The sequence below is a fragment of the Strigops habroptila genome, chromosome 19, assembly GCF_004027225.2.
Source record: "Strigops habroptila isolate Jane chromosome 19, bStrHab1.2.pri, whole genome shotgun sequence".
NCBI classification, from domain to species: domain Eukaryota; kingdom Metazoa; phylum Chordata; class Aves; order Psittaciformes; family Psittacidae; genus Strigops; species Strigops habroptila.
In genome coordinates this window covers 5620041-5637778 of record NC_044295.2, presented here as the reverse complement: position 1 = coordinate 5637778, position 17738 = coordinate 5620041, and the positions used below count along the sequence as shown (strand labels likewise).

The following is a 17738-nucleotide window of genomic DNA, read 5'->3' as shown; positions in this document are numbered from 1 at the left end:
GGCTGAGCGGGGGGGGGAACACGGGGGTTGCCGCGGTAACGACCCGCGCGGGGGGTGGGGGGGGCGCGGCGGGAGGGACCGGATAAACCGGAGCGGCGGCGGCGGCGGGAGGGACCCGAGCTCCGGCGGGCACCGAGCGGCCGCGGGCCCGGCCCGAGCCACCGCGAGAGCGCTCCGGCCTGCGGGATCAGTGAGGCCGCGGCCCGGCCTAGGGACCTATAGAGCCCCTAACCCCGGCCTGGGGACCCACAGAGCCCCATAGAGCCCCCAGGCCCGGCCTAGGGACCCACAGAGCCCCATAGAGCCCCCAGGCTTGGCCTAAGGGACCCATAAAGCCCCATAGGGACCCTTAAGGACCCATAAAGCCCCATAGGGACCCATAAGGACCCATAGAGCCCCCAAGCTTGGCCTAAGGGACCCATAGAGCCCCATAGGGACCCATAAGAACCCACAGGGACCCCAAGCCTGGCCTAGGGCCCCATAGAGCCCCCCAGAGCCCCCCAGGGACGCCCGCGGGCCGCAGTGCTCGGTGCCGGCCGCGCCATGGAGGGGGTGCACGTGGCGGGGCTGCGCTTCGCGGCGCTGCTGCAGTCGGGGCCACCGTGGCTGGAGCCCGCCTGGGTGGCGCTGAGCTCCGCGGCCGACCCCCGGCACCTCTTCACCGCCGCCTTCCCGCTGTGCTGGTGGCTGGGCCCGGCGCCGGGTGCGGCGCTGCTGTGGGGCGCGCTCGTGGCCGAGTGGCTCAACGTGGTGCTCAAGTGGTGAGGAGGGACCCCCCGACCCCGCCGCTGCCGGCGCGATGCGGCCCCGCGCCCACCGGGACGGGCTTGCTCTTCCCGCCAGGCTCCTCTTCGGAGAACGGCCCTTCTGGTGGGTCCATGAGTCGGGAATGGCCGCGCGGGAGCCGCTGGGGCTGCGGCAGTTCCCTGTGACCTGCGAGACCGGCCCGGGTGAGCGTGAACGGCCTCGGGTCGGAGCCCCGCACCCGCGGGGAAGGGCTGGATCCGGCCTGGCGGGAGGTGCCGGGTGGGGAACCCGTCCCTCGGCGCCCTCGTCCGCCCGGCTCCATGCTCAGCCTCGTCCTGCCGGTGGCCCCGGGCTCCGGCAGCCCCGTGGAGCATTCCCTGTGCTCCCCCCGCAGGGAGCCCCTCGGGGCACTGCATGGTCACCGGCGCCGCGCTGTGGCCTCTCGTCTCCGCGCTGAGCTCGCTCGTGTCCGCCCGCTCCGGGAGGTGAGTCCTTGGCAATGGCCACAGCTCCTTTGGGAAGCGGGAGGTCGGGTTGTGGGACCCTTCCCTGTGAGGCTCTGGAGAGCGGGATAACATCGGGAACGCCGACCTGGAGCCACCGCTTCGCCTCCAGCCCGGTGCTGAGGATCATCCCCTTCGCTGCCTACATCCTGCTGATGGTGGCCGTGGGGCTCTCGAGGGTCTTCGTCCTGGCCCACTTCCCCCATCAGGTGGTCGCCGGCATCTTGGCAGGTCAGTGGGGCGTGACCCCCACCTATGGGGCGGGTCAGTGGGGGATGACCCTCATCTATGGGGCAGCTCCCCTCGAGCACCGCCCTGACCCACAGCTGCTGCAGGGGCAGTGCTGGGCTGGGGGCTGCAGGGCCGCACCCCGGGGTCCCCCCGCGCCTTCGCCTGCGCCGCGCTGGTGCTGCCGCTCAGCGCCCTCATCCTGCGCTGGGTCCTGCGCGCCGCCGGCCTCGACATCGACTGGTGAGTGCGTGAGGGATGTGTGGGGCTGAGCCCACCTCCTGCCCCATATCTGCCCCCCCTCCTGCCCCTCCAGTGCTTGTCATGGGGGTTTGGGGGCTCCCCCTGTGCGGTGCCGAAAGGCAGCTTCCACCGCTGTGAGGGCTGCAGCCCTGCCCAGGTAAGCCCTGCCCCATGGATAGGGGTCCCAGCCCCATAGGTGGGAGTTTCACACATAGATGTGGGTCCCGGGTCCCATAGAGAGGGATTCCAGCCCCAAAGGTGTGGGTCCCAGTCCCAAAGATGGTAGTTTCACCCATAGATGGGGTTCCCAGTCCCACGGCACCCCACGGTCTCCCTGCCACAGGTCCATCTGCCTGGCCACGTGGTGGTGCTCCAGCCCCATAGCTGTGTCCCTGCCCTACAGCTGTCCCCCTAGCCCCATAGCTGTGTTCCTCTGCCTCATAGGTGTGGGTCCCCGCCCCGTAGCTGTGTCCCCGCCCCATGGCTGTGTCCCCGCCCCACGGCCGCTGTCCCCCGCAGGTCGCTCCGCCTGGCCGCGCAGTGGTGCTCCAGCGCCGCTTGGCTCCGCCGCGACTCGCGGCCCTTGGCCTCGCTGTGGCGGGACGCGGGCAGCGCGCTGGGGCTGGCGCTGGCGGCCGCGAGTCCCGCCCCGCGCCTGGGCCCGTGGCAGCGCCTCGCCGGGGCCGCCGCGGCCGTGGCCGCCGTGCAGGGGCTGCACCGGCTGCGGGAGCCGCAGGACGCCACCCTCTGGTACGGGAGCAGCGCGCTGCGGTACGCGGCGGGGCCCTGGATCGTGGCCTCGCTGCTGCCGCGGCTGCTCGCGGCGCTCGGCCGCGTGGGGGGCGCCCCGCACCGCGAGTAGCGCCCCCCAGCGCGGGGCCAGACCCCAGCACCTTCCACCCCCCGTTCGCCCCCCAGCGCTCCCCAGTCTGTGCCGCTGCAGCAACCGGGGGGGTCACCCCGTTTCTAACCAAATAAAGGCTGTTACCAACCGCCCCCCCCCGCGTCCTTCAATGGGGGGGACACGGGGACAGCGCCCCCCCCGCGCTGGGCGGGGAAGCTGCGGCCCCGGGGGCACCAGCGCTGCTCTGATGGGGACACAAAGGCGGTGCCCCCCCCCCGGGCCCCCCACTGCAGTTCTATTGCCAGAACCAAGTTTATTTATCCAAGGACGAACATGGGGACATGGTACAAAACAGGGGCCCAGACCCACAGCGGGGGGGGGCGCGGGGGACACACACACACGACACCAGCCCAAAGCTGCGGGGGGCCGGCCCCCAACCCCCCCCCCAGAGGAGCTGTGGGGCGCTGGGCCCCCCCCATTGAATGGGGACAGGCCCAGAGCCCCCCCATGGGGCTGGGGATGGGGGGGGATACCTTGACCCCCATCTCCACACCCCAATGTGGGGACCCCCCCCGCCGGCCCCTCCCGTTAAAAAAATACTATTAAATAATATATCTGTAATAAAATTATATCCTTTGAGGGGGGGAGGCAGGAATTGCTCCGGGGCCAGGAAGTGATGGGAAAACCGAGCGGGATAGTCCTGCTCTGGGGGCTTTTTCCCTTCTTTTCTCCATGAAGAACAAAGGTTTATCCCAAGGAAGGTGCCAGGATCCATCACCCATCCCCAGGATCCATCACCCATCATCCCAGGGACCCATCGCCCATCCCCAGGGATCCATCACCCATCATCCCCAGGGACCCATCGCCCATCCCCGGGATCCATCACCTCCCAGGGTGACCACGGGACAGGGACACGGGCGGGAAAGGAAAACTAAAGGAAGAGCTGGAGAAACCCCCCCACATCCCAGGAAATTTAAGGCATTAAAACCAAAACCCACCGGATCGAATGAAAGGCACAAAATTGCCATCGGCTCCTCCCGGGATGGGAGAGAACGAGGGAGAAAACAAGGGAAAAACCCTCAAAGCAGGAGAGGAGCCGGGGGGGGGCGCTGGGACCTGACGGACACACGGGGACACGATGGGGAGACACGATGGGGGGGGACGACCCGAGACACGACGCGACCGCGGGGGGGGGGTGAAGGGGGGGGGGATTTTTTTGTCTTTTTCGGCCTTTTTTAATAGAAAAAGAAAATATTTTCCTCTTTTTTTCCCACTTTTCCGCCCAATTCCCATTTTTTTTGTCTTTTTTTGGGGTTTTCCAGGTGGTTTCTGTGGATTCTCGGGGGGTTTCGGGCTCGGTCACAGCGCGGGCTCCGCCTCCATCGGCTCCTCCGCTGGCCTGGGCATGGCGGGAATGCTGGGATCCGGCACCGGGATCAGCACCGGCACCGGGACCGGCACCGCGCCCCCTCCGCTCCCACCAGGGCACACAGCAGGGTGAGGGGACACGTGTCCACCCCCAGGGACACACGTGTGGATCCACGAGGATACACGTGTATGTGTCCATGCACCCCCCAGGGACACACAGCCCACCAAGGACATGGGTGTCTCCATGCACACGCCAGCACACGCGTGTCTCCGTGCACACGCCAGCACACGCGTGTCCAGGGCCGTACCTGGGCCGGGGGTCGCTGCTCCCATGCTCTGCCCCCACCGAGAGCTGGGCCATGGCCGAGAGCGCTTCAGCCTCCGCGTCCCCCCCAGCGCTGAGCCACGGGGCCCCCCCGCGCTTCAGAGAGCCCCAGTGCCGGCCTGCGACAGGGACAGCGCCCGTGGGGCACCCAGAGCACGGACAGCGCCCATGGGGCACCCCCTGGGACAGCTCGCAGCACCCATGCAACCCCCATGGCAGGGACAGACCCCAGGACCACCCCCATGGCAGGGCCAGCCCCAGCGGTGAGAACAGCGCCGGGGGTCCCCCCTGTGCCCCCCAGGACACAACCAGCCCCAGGACCCCCCAGGGCCCCCCCCGGCCGCAGGGTCTCACTCTGGATCTCGATGACCTTCTCCAGCGTGGCCACCGCGTTCACATTGGGCTTCTGCTGCAGCAGGGACGGGTCCAGCGGCTCCAGCTGGGGGGGGGGACACCCCGTGAAGACCCCAAAGCAGCCCCCAGCACTTCCAGACCCCCCCCCAGCACCCCCAAACCAGGGACAAAAGCAGAGCTCCTTGCATCACCCATGGGGAAACTGAGGCACGACGCAGGGGCTGCACCTCAGCACAGCTGGGGGGGGCGACGGGGTGTCCCATGGGGGGTGTCTGTGTGGGTTCCATGGCGGGCGGGGGTCCCCATAGGTGGTTGTGGGGTTCCCAGGGGGTGTCCCATGGGTGTTGCGGTGTCCCACATGGGGTGTCCCATGGGGGGGTAACCCGGGGGGGATGCCCCGTAGGAGTGGGTGTCCCATGGGTGTGGGACATCCCATGGGGGGTGGTGGGGGTCCCAGTGGTGGGTGCCCCATGTTGGGGTGTCCCATGGGTGGTCGTGGGTGTCCCATTGGGGGTGTCCCATAGGTGAGGGGTGCCCCATGTGGGGTTGACCCATCGGGGGCGGTGGGTGTCCCACGGGTGCCCCATGTGGGGTGCCCCATAGGGGGTGTCCGGTACCTCCATGCCGAGCAGGGCGCTCACACAGGCCTCAGAGGCGTCACAAATGGCCGTGAGGTCATGCCCCCCCTCGAGCGCCAGCACCACGCGCCCCCCCGCCAGCATCATCAGCTGCTTCGTGAGGTGCCCAAAGCCTGGGGGGGGACGGGGGGGGGTGACACGGAGCCCTGAGCCCCCCCCGGATAACGCCCCCCGTGCCCCCCCCTGGCGCCGCTCACATTTGGCGCTGACGGAGTAACCCCCGAGGGGGGAGAGGTGCCCCTCGACGGCGTCGAACCCGGCCGAGACCAGCACCACGTCCGGGGAGAACTCACTGGCCACCGGCATCACCACGGTCCTGGGGGGCACAGCGGGACCCCCCCGGGGCGCAGGGACCCCCCCAAGGCACAGTGACCCCCCAAGGTACAGGGAGCCCCCCAAGGAACAGGGAGGCCCAGGGGACAGGGAGCCCCCCAAGGAACAGGGAACCCCCTCCTAGGACACAGGAATCCCCCCCCAGTGATGCAGGGACCCTCCTCGGGATGCAGGGAATGCCCCCCGAGATGGAGACGCCCCACCCAGGATATGGGGGGACCCCCAAGGGTGCAGACGCCCCACCCATAAGACACAAGGATCACCCCAGGGTGTAGAGACACCACTCAAGGTACAGGGACACCCCTCCCAGGACATAATGACACCCCAGAGAGAAGGGACCCCCCCCGGAGCTGGGTATCCCCCAAGGGTGCAGAGACTCCCCCACCAGGACATAGGGAAGCCCCCAGTGGTGCAGGGACCCCCCCCCCAGGACATGGAAGGGACCCCCAAGGGTGCAGAGACCCCTCCTAGGACACGATGACACCCCCGGGTGTGGGGAGCCCCCCCCCAGGACACAGGGACGCCCCTGACAGGGCGCCCGCCGCACCTGAAGGCAGTGAGATACTCCACATCCCCAATGGGGGGGTCCACACCCCCGGTCCAGGCGATGTTGATGTTGAAGCCCACCCCCATTCCGCTGCCCACCTAAGCACAGCACGGGTCACCCCCTGGCACAGCCAGCACGGGGTGACCCCCCCCATCCACAGCGACCCCCCCACCCCGGTACCTCCTCAGGGGCGCCGCTGCCCGGGAAGAAGTTGCCGTCGTCGTAGCGGTGCAGGGAGATGTAGAGCACGGCCGGGTCGCTGTAGAACGCCTGCTGGGTGCCATTGCCGTGGTGGATGTCCTGGGGGGGGGACAGCGGCGTCAGGGACCCCCCGCGGACCCTCCGGGGACCCCTCACCATGGGGGGGGCTTACCCAGTCCACGATGAGGATCCTGCTCACGCTGAGCTTCTGCTGCAGCAGCTTGGCTGAGATGGCCACTGAGTTGAAGAAGCAGAAGCCCCTGGTGGGGGGACGGGGACACGGTCAGCGCTGGGGGGGACCCCCCGATGTCCCAACCCCCCCCATGTCCCTGCACTCACATGGCCGCGGACTCCTCAGCGTGGTGCCCGGGCGGGCGGATGACAGCGAAGCCGTTCTGCAGGGACAGACAGGGACACACACGTGTGACACGCGTGTGCGAGGGCACAAGGGCAGGCGCACGGGCTGCTGTGAGCGTGTGCACGTGTGATGTATGTACGTGCTGTCACGTGTGCACGAGGGCTGCTGTGTGTAACCATGTGAGCGTGCACGTGCAATGCATGTACAGGGTGCACACGCTTGCCGTCATACACACACAGGTGAGCACACGTGCTTGAGAACCATCACACGCAGCTGAGCGCGCACACGCGTGAGCTCGCACAGGGGCTGTCACACAGGCAGGCGGGCGCGCAAGCGAGCGCTGTGCGTGCACAGGAGCTTGCACAAGGGCCGTTGCACGCGGGTGCCGCACACGATGCACCCCCCCGTGCCTGGCCTCCCCCCGCGCGCTCACCCGGATCTCGCCGGCGGCCACCTTGAAGGCGAGCTCCAGCAGGCAGCCCACGGCCGTGCGCACGGCGCTGGGCGAGTGCAGCTCGTTCCACACCGTGTCACTGTCCACCTGCGGCGACAGGGGCCGGGGTGACGATGGGACACGCCAGAGCCCCCCGCCCCCCGCCCCCGCGCGCCCCCGCGGACTCACCCCGATGCCGCCGCACGGCAGCACCGCGTACGTCTTCTGGCTGATGGGACCTGCGGGACGGAGCGGTGTGATGGGGGCAATGGGCACAGCGTGTGTGCGTCCCCCCGCCCCGAGCGGGGAGCCGGGGCCCCCCCCAGCGCGTACCCAGCAGCTTCTTGCTGTCGAGCTTCTGGCGGTTGAGGGGGCTGGTGCCATAGAGCAGCGTGTGATGCTCCGAGTGCACCGTCTGGATCTCCTCCAGCGTCGCCTTCCTGCCCCGGATGCGCTGGGAGGGACACGGGGACACCGGGTGACCCCCCCCACCTCCGATACAAGGGACCATAAGGGAGGCCCCCCCCGCGCTGTGGGGCGCCCTCACCTCGCACTTGCCCAGCAGCCCCGTCTCCTGCAGCCGGGACCAGATGCTCTGGATGCGGCCGGCGTGCTCCGGGTGGATGTTGGTGTTGCCGCACGTGCACTGGTGCTTCAGCATGAAGGTGTCGTACACCAGCCCTGCGGAACAGCGGGTCCTGTGGGACAGCCCGATCCAGCGGGACATGGGGAAGCCCGGGCACCCCAAGGGATGGAGAACCCCATAGAACACAGGGATCCAACGGGACATGGGGATCCAGTGGGACACTGGGATCCAATGGGACACCCCAAAGGATGGGGGACCCTATGGGAGAGGAGGACCCAGTGGGACATGGGCACCCCATGGCACCCTGAGGGATGGGGTGCCCCAGAGGATATGGGGATCCCATGGGATAGGGGGAGTTCCTGGGCACCCCAGAAAATGGGGGACCCTATGGGAGAGGGGGATCCCATGGGACAGGGGAACCCCGGGGCACCCCAAGAGATGGAGAGCCCCATAGGACATGGGGATCCCCGGGGGTCCCCATGCACCCCAAGGGATGGGAACACCAGAGGACAGGGGCTCCTATGGGACAGGAGGATCCCCTGGCAATGGACACCCCAAAGGATGAGGCCCCCCCGTACCTGTGCTGAAGCGGAGCTGGGGGCCCCCGTCGGGTGGGGGGGGTCGGACGCTGGGGGGGGACGAGTGTGTGCGGGCGAGCGCCGGGTGCGGCAGCGCCAGCAGCGCCGGGGGGGAGCCCGGGAACAGCGGCAGCGGCGCCTCGGGCAGCGCCTGGGGGGGACCCCATCAGAGACCCCCCATCAGCACCAGACCCCTCCATCAGCACCGGGACCCCCCATCAGCTCCTGCACCCCCCCCCCCCATCACCCAGCACCGGGATGCTGGTGCAAAGGGGGGGCTGGTGCAGGATCCGGGGGGGCAGCTCTATCTCAGGTATGGTTTGTGCCCCCCCCCCGGGTCTCACCTGCTGGTAGGTGCCCCCCAGCTCGGGGCCATCGGGGCCCTCGGGCTCGTCCCCGCTGTCCCCCGGCTCCTCGGGGTCCTGGGGGGGGTCCGGGAGCGGGGGCGCGGGGGGGGGGTCCCGGTCCCGCGGGGGGGGCGACTGCTGCTCCGTCAGCTCCTCCTCCGTCTCCTCGCGGTGCGTGGGGGGGGCCCGCGGGAGCTCCCCAGCCTTGGGCAGCAGCTGGGGGGGGCCACAGTGACCCATGTGGTACTCCATAGTGCACCAGAGCACCCCATAACGCCCCATAACACCCCATAGCGCCCACCTTGCCGAGTGGGACCTGCTGCTTGTCGAGGAAGTGGTGCTGGAGGGCGCCATGGGGCAGCGCGTGGGGCAGCGCCTGCGGGCTCTGGGGCAATGGGGACGACTGCGTGCGGCTGAGGGGCCGGTGCCGCGGCAGCTTCGGTACCACCCGCACGGAGCCGGCGCGGTCACCGGGCGCCAGCGCGGCGCGAGCGTGGAGCGGGACTGCCGGAGAGAGGGAAACTGAGGCACGGGGGGGGAATGAGGCCGGGGAAGGGAAACTGAGGCAGGGAGGGACGGAGGCAGGGAGGGACGGAGGCAGGGAGGGACGGAGGCCGTGTCTCACCGGCGAGGAGCCCGCTCTGCTGCCGCGCCTGCTCCAGCAGCAGCACGTGCTGCAGCAGGGACGCGGGGCCGGGCGCGGGGTCCCCGTCCAGGGCCCCCCCCAGCAGCGAGGGGGAGCTCAGGAGCTGTGCGGGCAGCGCGGCTGCGGGGCGCAGCGCAGGGACCCCCCCTGCGCGCTCGGCCTCCACCTGCGGGACACCGTCAGTGCCCCCCCCATGGGGGTCCCCAAACCCACCCCTCCATTGGGACCCCATGCCCCTGCTGTGGGTCCCCATCCAACCCTATGGGGTCCCAGGTCCTGGTGCTCCCCAAACCCCCCCACAGGGGTTCCAGGTCCCCATGGGCACAGGGACCCCCATATTGACCCTACAGGGTTCCAGGTCCCTGCGCCACCGCCATGGGGTCCCCTCCCCATATTGACCTTCTGCCCCCAGGTCCCTGTGTCACCCTGGTGGGTCCTAAATAGACCCCATGAGCTCCCAAGTCTGTGTGCCACCCCCCCATAGAGCGTCCCCCCAGCCCGAGGTCCCTGTGCCCCTGCCATAGGTCCCCATACCAACCCTATGGGGTCCCAGGTCCCCATCCCACCCAAAGGGCTCCCCACCCCCCGCCATGGAGTCCAGGTCCCCCTATGGGTCCCCATGGCAACCCTATGGGGTCGCAGGTCTCCATGCCACCACCCAGGGGGTCCCCATACCAACCCCATGGGGTCCCACGTCCCGCCCAATGGGGTCCCTACCTCCCCATGGTGCCCCATGCCCCCCTATAGGTCCCCATATCAACCCGATCGGGTCCTGGGTCCCCACCACACCCCTCATAGGGTCCCCATAGTGACTCTATGGGCTCCCCCCCCGGTGGTGCTCACAGAAAGGGGGGGGCCGGGCCCCGGCAGCCCCAGGGAGATGTTGGGCAGCGACGGGGACGTGTAGAGGCTGAGCTGGGGGACACCATCGAGGGGCAGCGGCCGGGGCTGCGGCAGGAGCTGCTGCGGGGGGACACGCCAGCGACTTGCCATTAACATGCCATTGACACGCCACTGACACACACATGTGAGGTGAGACACGCCATGCACGTGAGCTTCAATTCTTACAGCTGCATGAACCTGAGCACATGTGTGCACCCTGAACATGCACACACCTAAACACACGTCTGCGCCCAAACATGCTCCCTGCACACAGCAAACACATACATGTGCCATGACACACATGTGCACACCAAGCACACCCTCCAGCTGGACCCATCTGAACACATGTACACCCTGAGCATGCTCACAGCACACACCTGAACATATGTGTGTGCACGGAGTACCCCGGCTGCACACACGTATGCAGGCTGACCACACTTACAGCACACGCGTGTGCACCCTGAACACGCTCACAGCACACAGCTGAGCATACATGTGCACCCTGAGCATGCTAATAGCACACACATGTGCACTGCCGTTGCTCGCAGCACATACGTGTACACGCGTGTTCGGCCATACCTGCGCGGGGATGTTGGGCACGGAGCCCGTGAGCCCGTTCTCGGCGCTGTGGGAGCTGTTGGGGGAGCTGGGCCCGGAGCCGGGGGCGCTGCTGCTGCTGCTCACCGAGCACACTGCGGGGCGGGCGTCACACACGCGTGCACGCGCACAGCACGCAGAGCACACGTGTGCGTGTGTCACACAAGTACACGTGTGCACAAGTATGTCTGCTGCACAAGCACGCGCAACCACGTGTGTGCAGATGTGCTGAGTAAGCGTGAATGCGCACAAGCACACACGTGTCGCAGGAGCTGGGAGCAGGAGGGGGACACTGGTACCCATGAGCCCATCATTCCCATTGCTCCATTGGCTCCCATCACTCCGATAGCTCCCTTCGCTCCCATGGCTCCCGTCACTCCAATGGCTCCCATCACTCCCATGGATCCCATCATTTCCACAGCTCCCATCACACCCATGGCTCCAATGGCTCCTACTGCTCCCATGGCTCCCATTGCTCCCATCAATCCCATCGGTTCCATGGCTCCCATTGCTCCCTTTAGTCCCATTGCTCCCATAGCTCCCATCACTCCCATGGCCTCCTTGGCTCCCATTGCTCCCTTCACTCCCATTGCTCCCATGGCTCCCTTGGCTCCAATGGGTCCCATTGCTCCCATCATTCCCATCACACCCATTGCTTCCATGGCTCCCACCTCTCCCGTCTCACCCGGTCCCCGCTCACCCGTGATCTCCACCGCTCTCTTCCTGCAGGCGCTGAGCACGGCTCCGTCCTTCCTCCGCAACAAGGGGCTGCTCCGGCGCTCCGCCACCTTCTGCTTCAGCCGGGAGCGGACCTTCAGGTTGGGCTCCGATGCTGGGGGGGGCACACGTCAGCCGGGGGGGGGACCCTGTATTCCCGCATCCCTGTGACCCCCCATCCACCCCCCGCCCCGGCACCCACCAGTCTTGCGCAGCGGGAAGTCATCCCGGGAATCGTATGTTCCGAGCAGGGGGGGGCGATAGGACGGGGGGGTCCCAGGACTGCCCGTCTGGGGGGGGGAGCTCTGGTCCAACGACGTGTGATGGGCCCTGGGGGTGATGGGTGATGGGTCACACAGGCCCGCTGGGACCCTGGTGTGTCTCCCCCTGCCCCGACAGGGGTCTGGGGGGGCTGGGGGGGTCCAGGGGGGCACCCACCAACAAGTGGGGTGCTGGGGGAGGGAATGGTTGGGGGGGGCCGTGCCCGGCTCCTTTGTTTTGCTGAGCAGGAACTCCTGCAGCTTCAGCTTCACCTCCGTGCTGGCGATGGCGCCTGGGGGGGGAGAACACTGGGGTTGGGGGGACACAGCACAGACCCCCCCAGCCCCACTGCACCCCACATCCCCCCCCCCAGACCTCCATAACACCCGCCACCTCTGTTCCCCGCCCCCCCGGGACCCCCCACGACCCCAAATTACCCTCCCAGGGCTCCCCCAAGCCCCACTGGACCCCCAAGTACCCCCTGGACCCTCCCCCCAGGAATGGCCCAGACCCCCCCCGGACCCACTGGGACCCCCCAGTACCCCCCTGGGACTCCCCAGGGATGCTCCCAGACCCTCCCAGACCACCCAAGAGCCATCCAGAGCCCCCCGGTCACCCCCAGGACCCCCCCAGCCCCACTGCACGCTCCAGAACCCCCCGGACTCCCCCAGGCCCCCCCCCGGCCCCCCCGCTCACTGTCCCGGCCGCGGTCCTTGCGCAGCGCCTGCAGCTGCTCCAGGCGCTGCTGCTCCAGCTCCTGCCGCTCCCGCTGCCGCTGCTGCTCCAGCTCCTGCTGCCGGCGCGCGGCCAGAGCCTCCTGCTGCTGCTGCCCCCGCGGCCCCCGCGCAGGCGGGACACGGCGTCGGCACCGCTCCGGCGCCGCCCATGTCCCCAGTGGCTCCATCGCCCCAATCCCACCCCACGGCTCCAGCGCCACCAATCTCCAGCCAATGGCTCCATCTCTCCAAGGGCTCAATACGTGAAGCTCTACAGCTCCATCGCCCCAGATGGTTGATACCACACAGCTCCATCACCCCAGACAGGGGATACCCCACGGTTCCATCCCCCCAATGCTCCATCACCCTCAATAGGTGATGCCCCACAGCTCCATCATCCCCAATCCCTACCCCACAATGGTTCCATCACCCCAATCAATACCCCACATCTCCATCACCCTCCTAATCCCCATCCCCAATAGCTCCATTACCCCAGATGGCTGATGTCCCATAGCTCCATCATCCCCAATCTCCAGCCAATGGCTCCATCACCATGGCCAGGTGATGCCCTTCAGCTCCATCGCTCCAGACAGCTGATGCCCTACAACTCCACTGCCCCCAATCTCCATTCCCCCAGACGGGTGATGTCCTCCAGCTCCATCATCCCCAATCCCACCCCAACAGCTCCATCACCCCAGTCAGTCAATACCCCACATCTCCATCACCCCAATGGCTCCATCACCACAGAGAGGTGACGCCCCACATCTCCACCACCTTCTCAATCTCCCCCCAATGGCTCCATCACCAGAGACAGGCGATGCCCCACATCCCCATCACCCCAACAGCTCCATCCCCCCCCCCGGCTCCATCAGCCCCATTGCCCACCTTGAGGTGCTTCTGGAGCTGCACCTCGTGCTGGCGCGTGAGGTGCTCGTGCTGCTTCTGGAACTCGGCGAAGAGCAGCTGCTTCTGGAGCTGCTGCTGCTGCTTGAGGGCCACGAGCTCCCGCTGCAGCTGCCGCTCCCGCGCCGCTGCGTCCAGCCCCCGGCACGGCCCCGGCTCCGGCCCCGGCCCCTCCGGCCCTGCGGCACCACCGGCGGGGGCTCAGGGGTGCTGCGGCTCAAGGGGCCATTGGGGGGGGGGGCACAAAAGGGGGGTGTCCCAGGGATGGGGTGTCACAGATCAGCCCCCTCCTATCAGAGCTCCAATGCTCCAGGTCAGCCCCGCGCCCCCCCCCCCCCAACAGGGGCTCACCCTGAGCTGAACCCCCATTTACAACATGCACCAACGGAGGGGGGGAGGTGGAAGATTGAGCCCCCCCAAACACGAACCCCCCCAACGACCACCCAGGGGGAAGGGGGGGCCCATCGCAAAGAGGGGGGGTTACAGGACCCGGCTTTGGGGGGGAAGGTCTCCCCACCCCCACCGGAAGTGGGGGCGGGGCTGATGCACCCCCCGCGGCCCCCCCCCGGCTCCCGCACGTCGGGCACTGACGTGTGTGTGCGCTCGGGACGTCACCAGCCCCCCCAGTGACCCTCCCGATCAGCCCCCCCAGACGTGCCCCCCCCCCCGACCAACCAGCCCCCCCATAGACCAACCAGCTCCCCCCAGACCAAACCAGCCCCCTCATAGACCAACCAGCCCCCCCCAACCAGCAACCCCCACTTTAACCAGCACCTCATAGACCAACCAGCCCCCCCCAATCTAACCCAGCCCCAGGGTTGGGGTTTGGGGAGGGGTCCTGTGGGTCATGGGGACACGCGGAGGGGGAGCTGGAACCCTCCTTGTGCTGCCTCCAGCCCCCCCATCAGTCCCTGCCATGGGGCAGCACGGCCACGGCCGGGTCACCCCCCCCCCTTGCACACACATGTGCACTCGTGCAAGGAGAGCGGCTCTGCCCCTTGCACACTCACACACGTGTGCAAGGAGCCACCCCTCCTCCGCAGGGAGGGCCAGTCCCTTCGCACACCCTCGTGCAAGCACCGTGCCCCTTCCCCCTGCACACCCGGGCACCAACAGGGGGGGACAGGCCGGGTTTGGGGGGCAGAAAGGAGGGACAGGGCCCCCCCCACTCACCTGGGCCGGGCAGGAGCTGGGCGTGGGGCAGGAGCTCCAGGGAGGGCTCGCGGCCGGACCCCCCCTCTGCAGAGAAACAGCCCCATGGGCCCCATAAGCGGGCTGTGGCATCATGGGGGGGGCCTGGGGCATGTGTGTGCCCCCCCAAACCCAGCCTCAGTCCCCCCAATCCCAACTTCAACCCCCAAACCAGCCACTCCCTTCCATAGGGCAGCCAGGAGCCATCGAGCATCCCCCCAAATGAGGAGTGAGGGAGGGATCCCTCCCGGGCAGGGCAGTGCTGGACGCCCCCCCCCAAGCCAGGCTCATCTTGCCCGTGCCTGGGAAGAGCCAGTTATAAACAGCGCTTGCGGGGGGGGAAACCAGGATGTCTCCCATGGGATGGGGAGCACCATGTCCCCCCCATAACACACAGCCCCCTCCCAGGGCCCCATAACCCCCGCCCCCTGCCCCATCCCGTCCCCCCCAGCTCCTAACTGCTGGGGACGTCAATCTGCATCAGCGCTGCTGGGAATGATCTGGGATAGGCAATGGGACCCCCCCACTTCCCAGTGGGACCCCCCCCCAAGGATGGGGGTCTCAGCATGGGGGGGGCACAGGCACGGACTCAGCCCTGACACATCAGTGACCCATAGTGGCTGGGGGGTGACAATGGGCTGAGGTGGGGACCCCCACACCCCAGCCCGTGCGTGCCCCCCTCAGGCAGGAGCCACGTTTATTTACCGGGACGTTAATCCCAAGCCAAGATTTTAATAGCTGGGATATTTCTGGCGTGGGCCCCCCCGGCGCTGGGGGCTTGACGTCAGCCCGGCTATTCCTGGTGCTGCCACGGGCAGGAGGCCACCGGGATGGGCCTCCCGGTGCCGGACCCCGGCGGGCAGGGAGTGGGCAGGGAGCAGGGAGCTGGGAGCAGGGAGGGAGCAGGGATGTGCAGCCCCATCCAGAGGTGATGGTACACTGTGGGCTGGGATGAGGGGGACAGTGGGGACCCCAGCAGGAATGGAAGAGCCGGGGCGTGCTCGGTCCCATGGGAACATCCCAGTGCAGTTCAGCTTTGGGGAGAGCCCCAGGGGACACGGAGCACCCAAAGGGACCCCCAAAGAGCAACTGGGGACCCCTCTGTTTTGTGCCCCTGAGACCTGCCCAACTCCTCGCAGCAGCCAAAGGGCCTCATCTCACGGGAGCAGCGCCCAGACCTGGCCGGGGACGGAGCGGGATGGATGGGGATGGAGCGGGATGGCCGTGTCCCCATGCCCTGGTGCCACCGCGCCGCGCGCCAGCCCCGTGCCGGGCAACGCTCCAGCAATAGCAGTGGGTGGATACCGGGGGGGTTTGGGGACACGGGAACACCCCCCCCATCCCATCCCATCCCAAGCACCGGCGAGCCCCTGGCTCCAGCTGCCCCATGCGCTACAGGGTGCAGGGTCCCACGTGTCCGGATGCCACCGGCGTTCCCACCGGGACAATTACAGGGTGGCTTCGAGAAGGAGCTGGCGGTGGCCAGTACACGTGGGCACAGCCACCGTGGCGGGTGTCACCGGGGGGGTCACCGCTTGTCCCGGCACCCGTTGGTGCCACCGGATTCACCCACCACGATGGAGGATGGCGGTGACCGGCCCCTGCCTCAGTTTCCCATTGGATGTATGCCGGAGCTCCGGGATCACCGGGATGGGGGCTCCGGTCCCCCGGTACAGCCCCGGCACTGTGCCCGGCACCGCACACACCCGTCTCGCACCGTGACACCCACACCAGCACCAACGGCGCACGACGGCGACGTGCCGCGACACCCCGACAACACCAGGGGCGCCGGGACCGGGACCACGACCCCCCCTCCACACACACACACACACACACACACACACAGAGCGGGGATGGGGCTGCACCGGGGATGGGGCTGCACCGGCGCGGCCCCAACGTCCCACCGCGGGTCTCACCTGCATCACTCTGGGGGTCCATGGTGCCGGGGGGCGCCGGGGGGGCCGCGCTCCGGGGATGCCGTCAGCGCCAGGGCTGCGCCCGCGGGGAACGGGAGCCCTGAGGGACCCGGCGTCAGCACCGCGGACCCCCTCGAGTCCGGACCCCCCCCATAACCCAGCAGTGGGGTTCCGGCGCCGAGGGACGGACCCAGCACCAGCCCGGGCAGGATGCGGCCCCCGGGAAAGGGGGTGCAGGTCCGTGGGGTGCCCGCAGGGGATGGGGGGCCACGGGGGGGGGCGCGTTACACAAGGCTCCGCATTGGAACGGGGGGGCACAATCGGGGAGCGCGGGGGGGGGCACGCACAACCCGGAGGGACAGGGGTGACCCCCCCATGTACCGCAGCGGGCCCGGCCCCAGCCCCACAGGGGGGTCACCGCGGGGCTGCACCGGGACCCCCCCCCCAGCGAGTGCGGGGAGGGGGGGGGGGGGCACGCGATGGGTCCCGGCGCTGCGGAGGCCCCCCCGCTCCCCCCAATTGCAACCCCCCCATTGCAAAGCCCCCCCCCAACCGCACGGACCCCCCGATAGCGCTGTCCCCCCCCAGCGCTGCCCCCCCCATAGCGGTGTCCCCCCTCGCCCCCCCCATGACACAGCCCCCCATAGGCCCCCCCGCCCCCCCCCCCCCGTACCTGGCGGCTGCCCGCCCCGCGCGCGCGCCGCCGCCCCTCCTCCATCTTTGCCGCGCGGCCCCGCCCGCCCCGACAACAACATTCGGTGACGTCACTCGCCGTCACGTGACGGGACCCGTGCGCTAAAAATAGCCCCGCGCGCGCGCTCGCGCCCCGCGCGCCCCCCCCCCGGCAAGCGTGCAACGGCACGTGACCGGGTGTGCAACGGCACGTGAGTGTGAGAGCGAGTGTGTGTGTGCTGAGCACTGGTGTGCAATGACTCGCGTGCGTGTGAGCGCGCAATGAGCTGGTGTGCAAAGACACATGAGAGCGTGTGCGTGCGTGTGCCCGTGTGCGCTGGCGCGTGCGTGTGCCTGTGCCCTGTGTGCGCACCAGTGCCCACCTGAGCATGTACCGTGTGCAAGGGCACGCGTGAGAGCACGTGTGAGTGTGTCTCAAACACTGGTGTGCAATGGCACACGCATGTGTGAGAGTGTGCACTGTGTGCAATGACACAGGTGTGTGTGTGCCCTGTGTGCTGCTGCGCGCTAGCACACGTGTAAACATGTACCATACACACGTGAGAGCACGTGTGAGTGTGCCCTGTGTGCTGCTGTGCACTGA

At 68.5% G+C, this 17738-nt stretch overlaps 2 protein-coding genes across 8 annotated transcripts; one reads left to right on the top strand and one right to left on the bottom strand.

The window, feature by feature from the left end:
* G6PC3 (glucose-6-phosphatase catalytic subunit 3) lies at window positions 1-2717 on the top strand. Of its 2 annotated transcripts, none has more exons than XM_030508729.1 (6): window positions 1-761; window positions 844-950; window positions 1142-1232; window positions 1363-1481; window positions 1586-1721; window positions 2241-2717. In XM_030508729.1, exons 1-6 carry the CDS (start codon window positions 544-546, stop codon window positions 2581-2583), a joined length of 1014 nt encoding a protein of 337 aa, XP_030364589.1. In that variant the 5' UTR covers window positions 1-543; the 3' UTR covers window positions 2584-2717. The 2 variants fall into 2 exon arrangements, with proteins under 2 accessions (XP_030364589.1, XP_030364588.1); XM_030508728.1 differs by having other exon boundaries at window positions 71-761; window positions 2166-2717.
* A 144-nt stretch (window positions 2718-2861) lies between these two features.
* Window positions 2862-17219, bottom strand: HDAC5 (histone deacetylase 5). Of its 6 annotated transcripts, none has more exons than XM_030508724.2 (27): window positions 17136-17219; window positions 16463-16562; window positions 14529-14594; window positions 13338-13534; window positions 12433-12559; window positions 11914-12028; window positions 11678-11805; window positions 11459-11590; window positions 10741-10853; window positions 10123-10242; window positions 9259-9445; window positions 8935-9137; window positions 8631-8849; window positions 8287-8437; window positions 7670-7803; window positions 7456-7576; window positions 7312-7361; window positions 7123-7230; window positions 6671-6726; window positions 6504-6591; window positions 6311-6430; window positions 6131-6228; window positions 5448-5566; window positions 5230-5363; window positions 4613-4697; window positions 4242-4377; window positions 2862-3982 (listed from the first exon to the last, which is right to left on the bottom strand). In XM_030508724.2, exons 2-27 carry the CDS (start codon window positions 16482-16484, stop codon window positions 3925-3927), a joined length of 3087 nt encoding a protein of 1028 aa, XP_030364584.1. In that variant the 5' UTR covers window positions 16485-16562; window positions 17136-17219; the 3' UTR covers window positions 2862-3924. The 6 variants fall into 6 exon arrangements, 4 of the variants coding, with proteins under 4 accessions (XP_030364584.1, XP_030364583.1, XP_030364587.1 ...); XM_030508723.1 differs by having other exon boundaries at window positions 12433-12562; window positions 17136-17206; XM_030508727.1 differs by having other exon boundaries at window positions 2862-3964; window positions 12433-12562; window positions 17136-17206.
* Window positions 17220-17738: the final 519 nt, after the last annotated feature.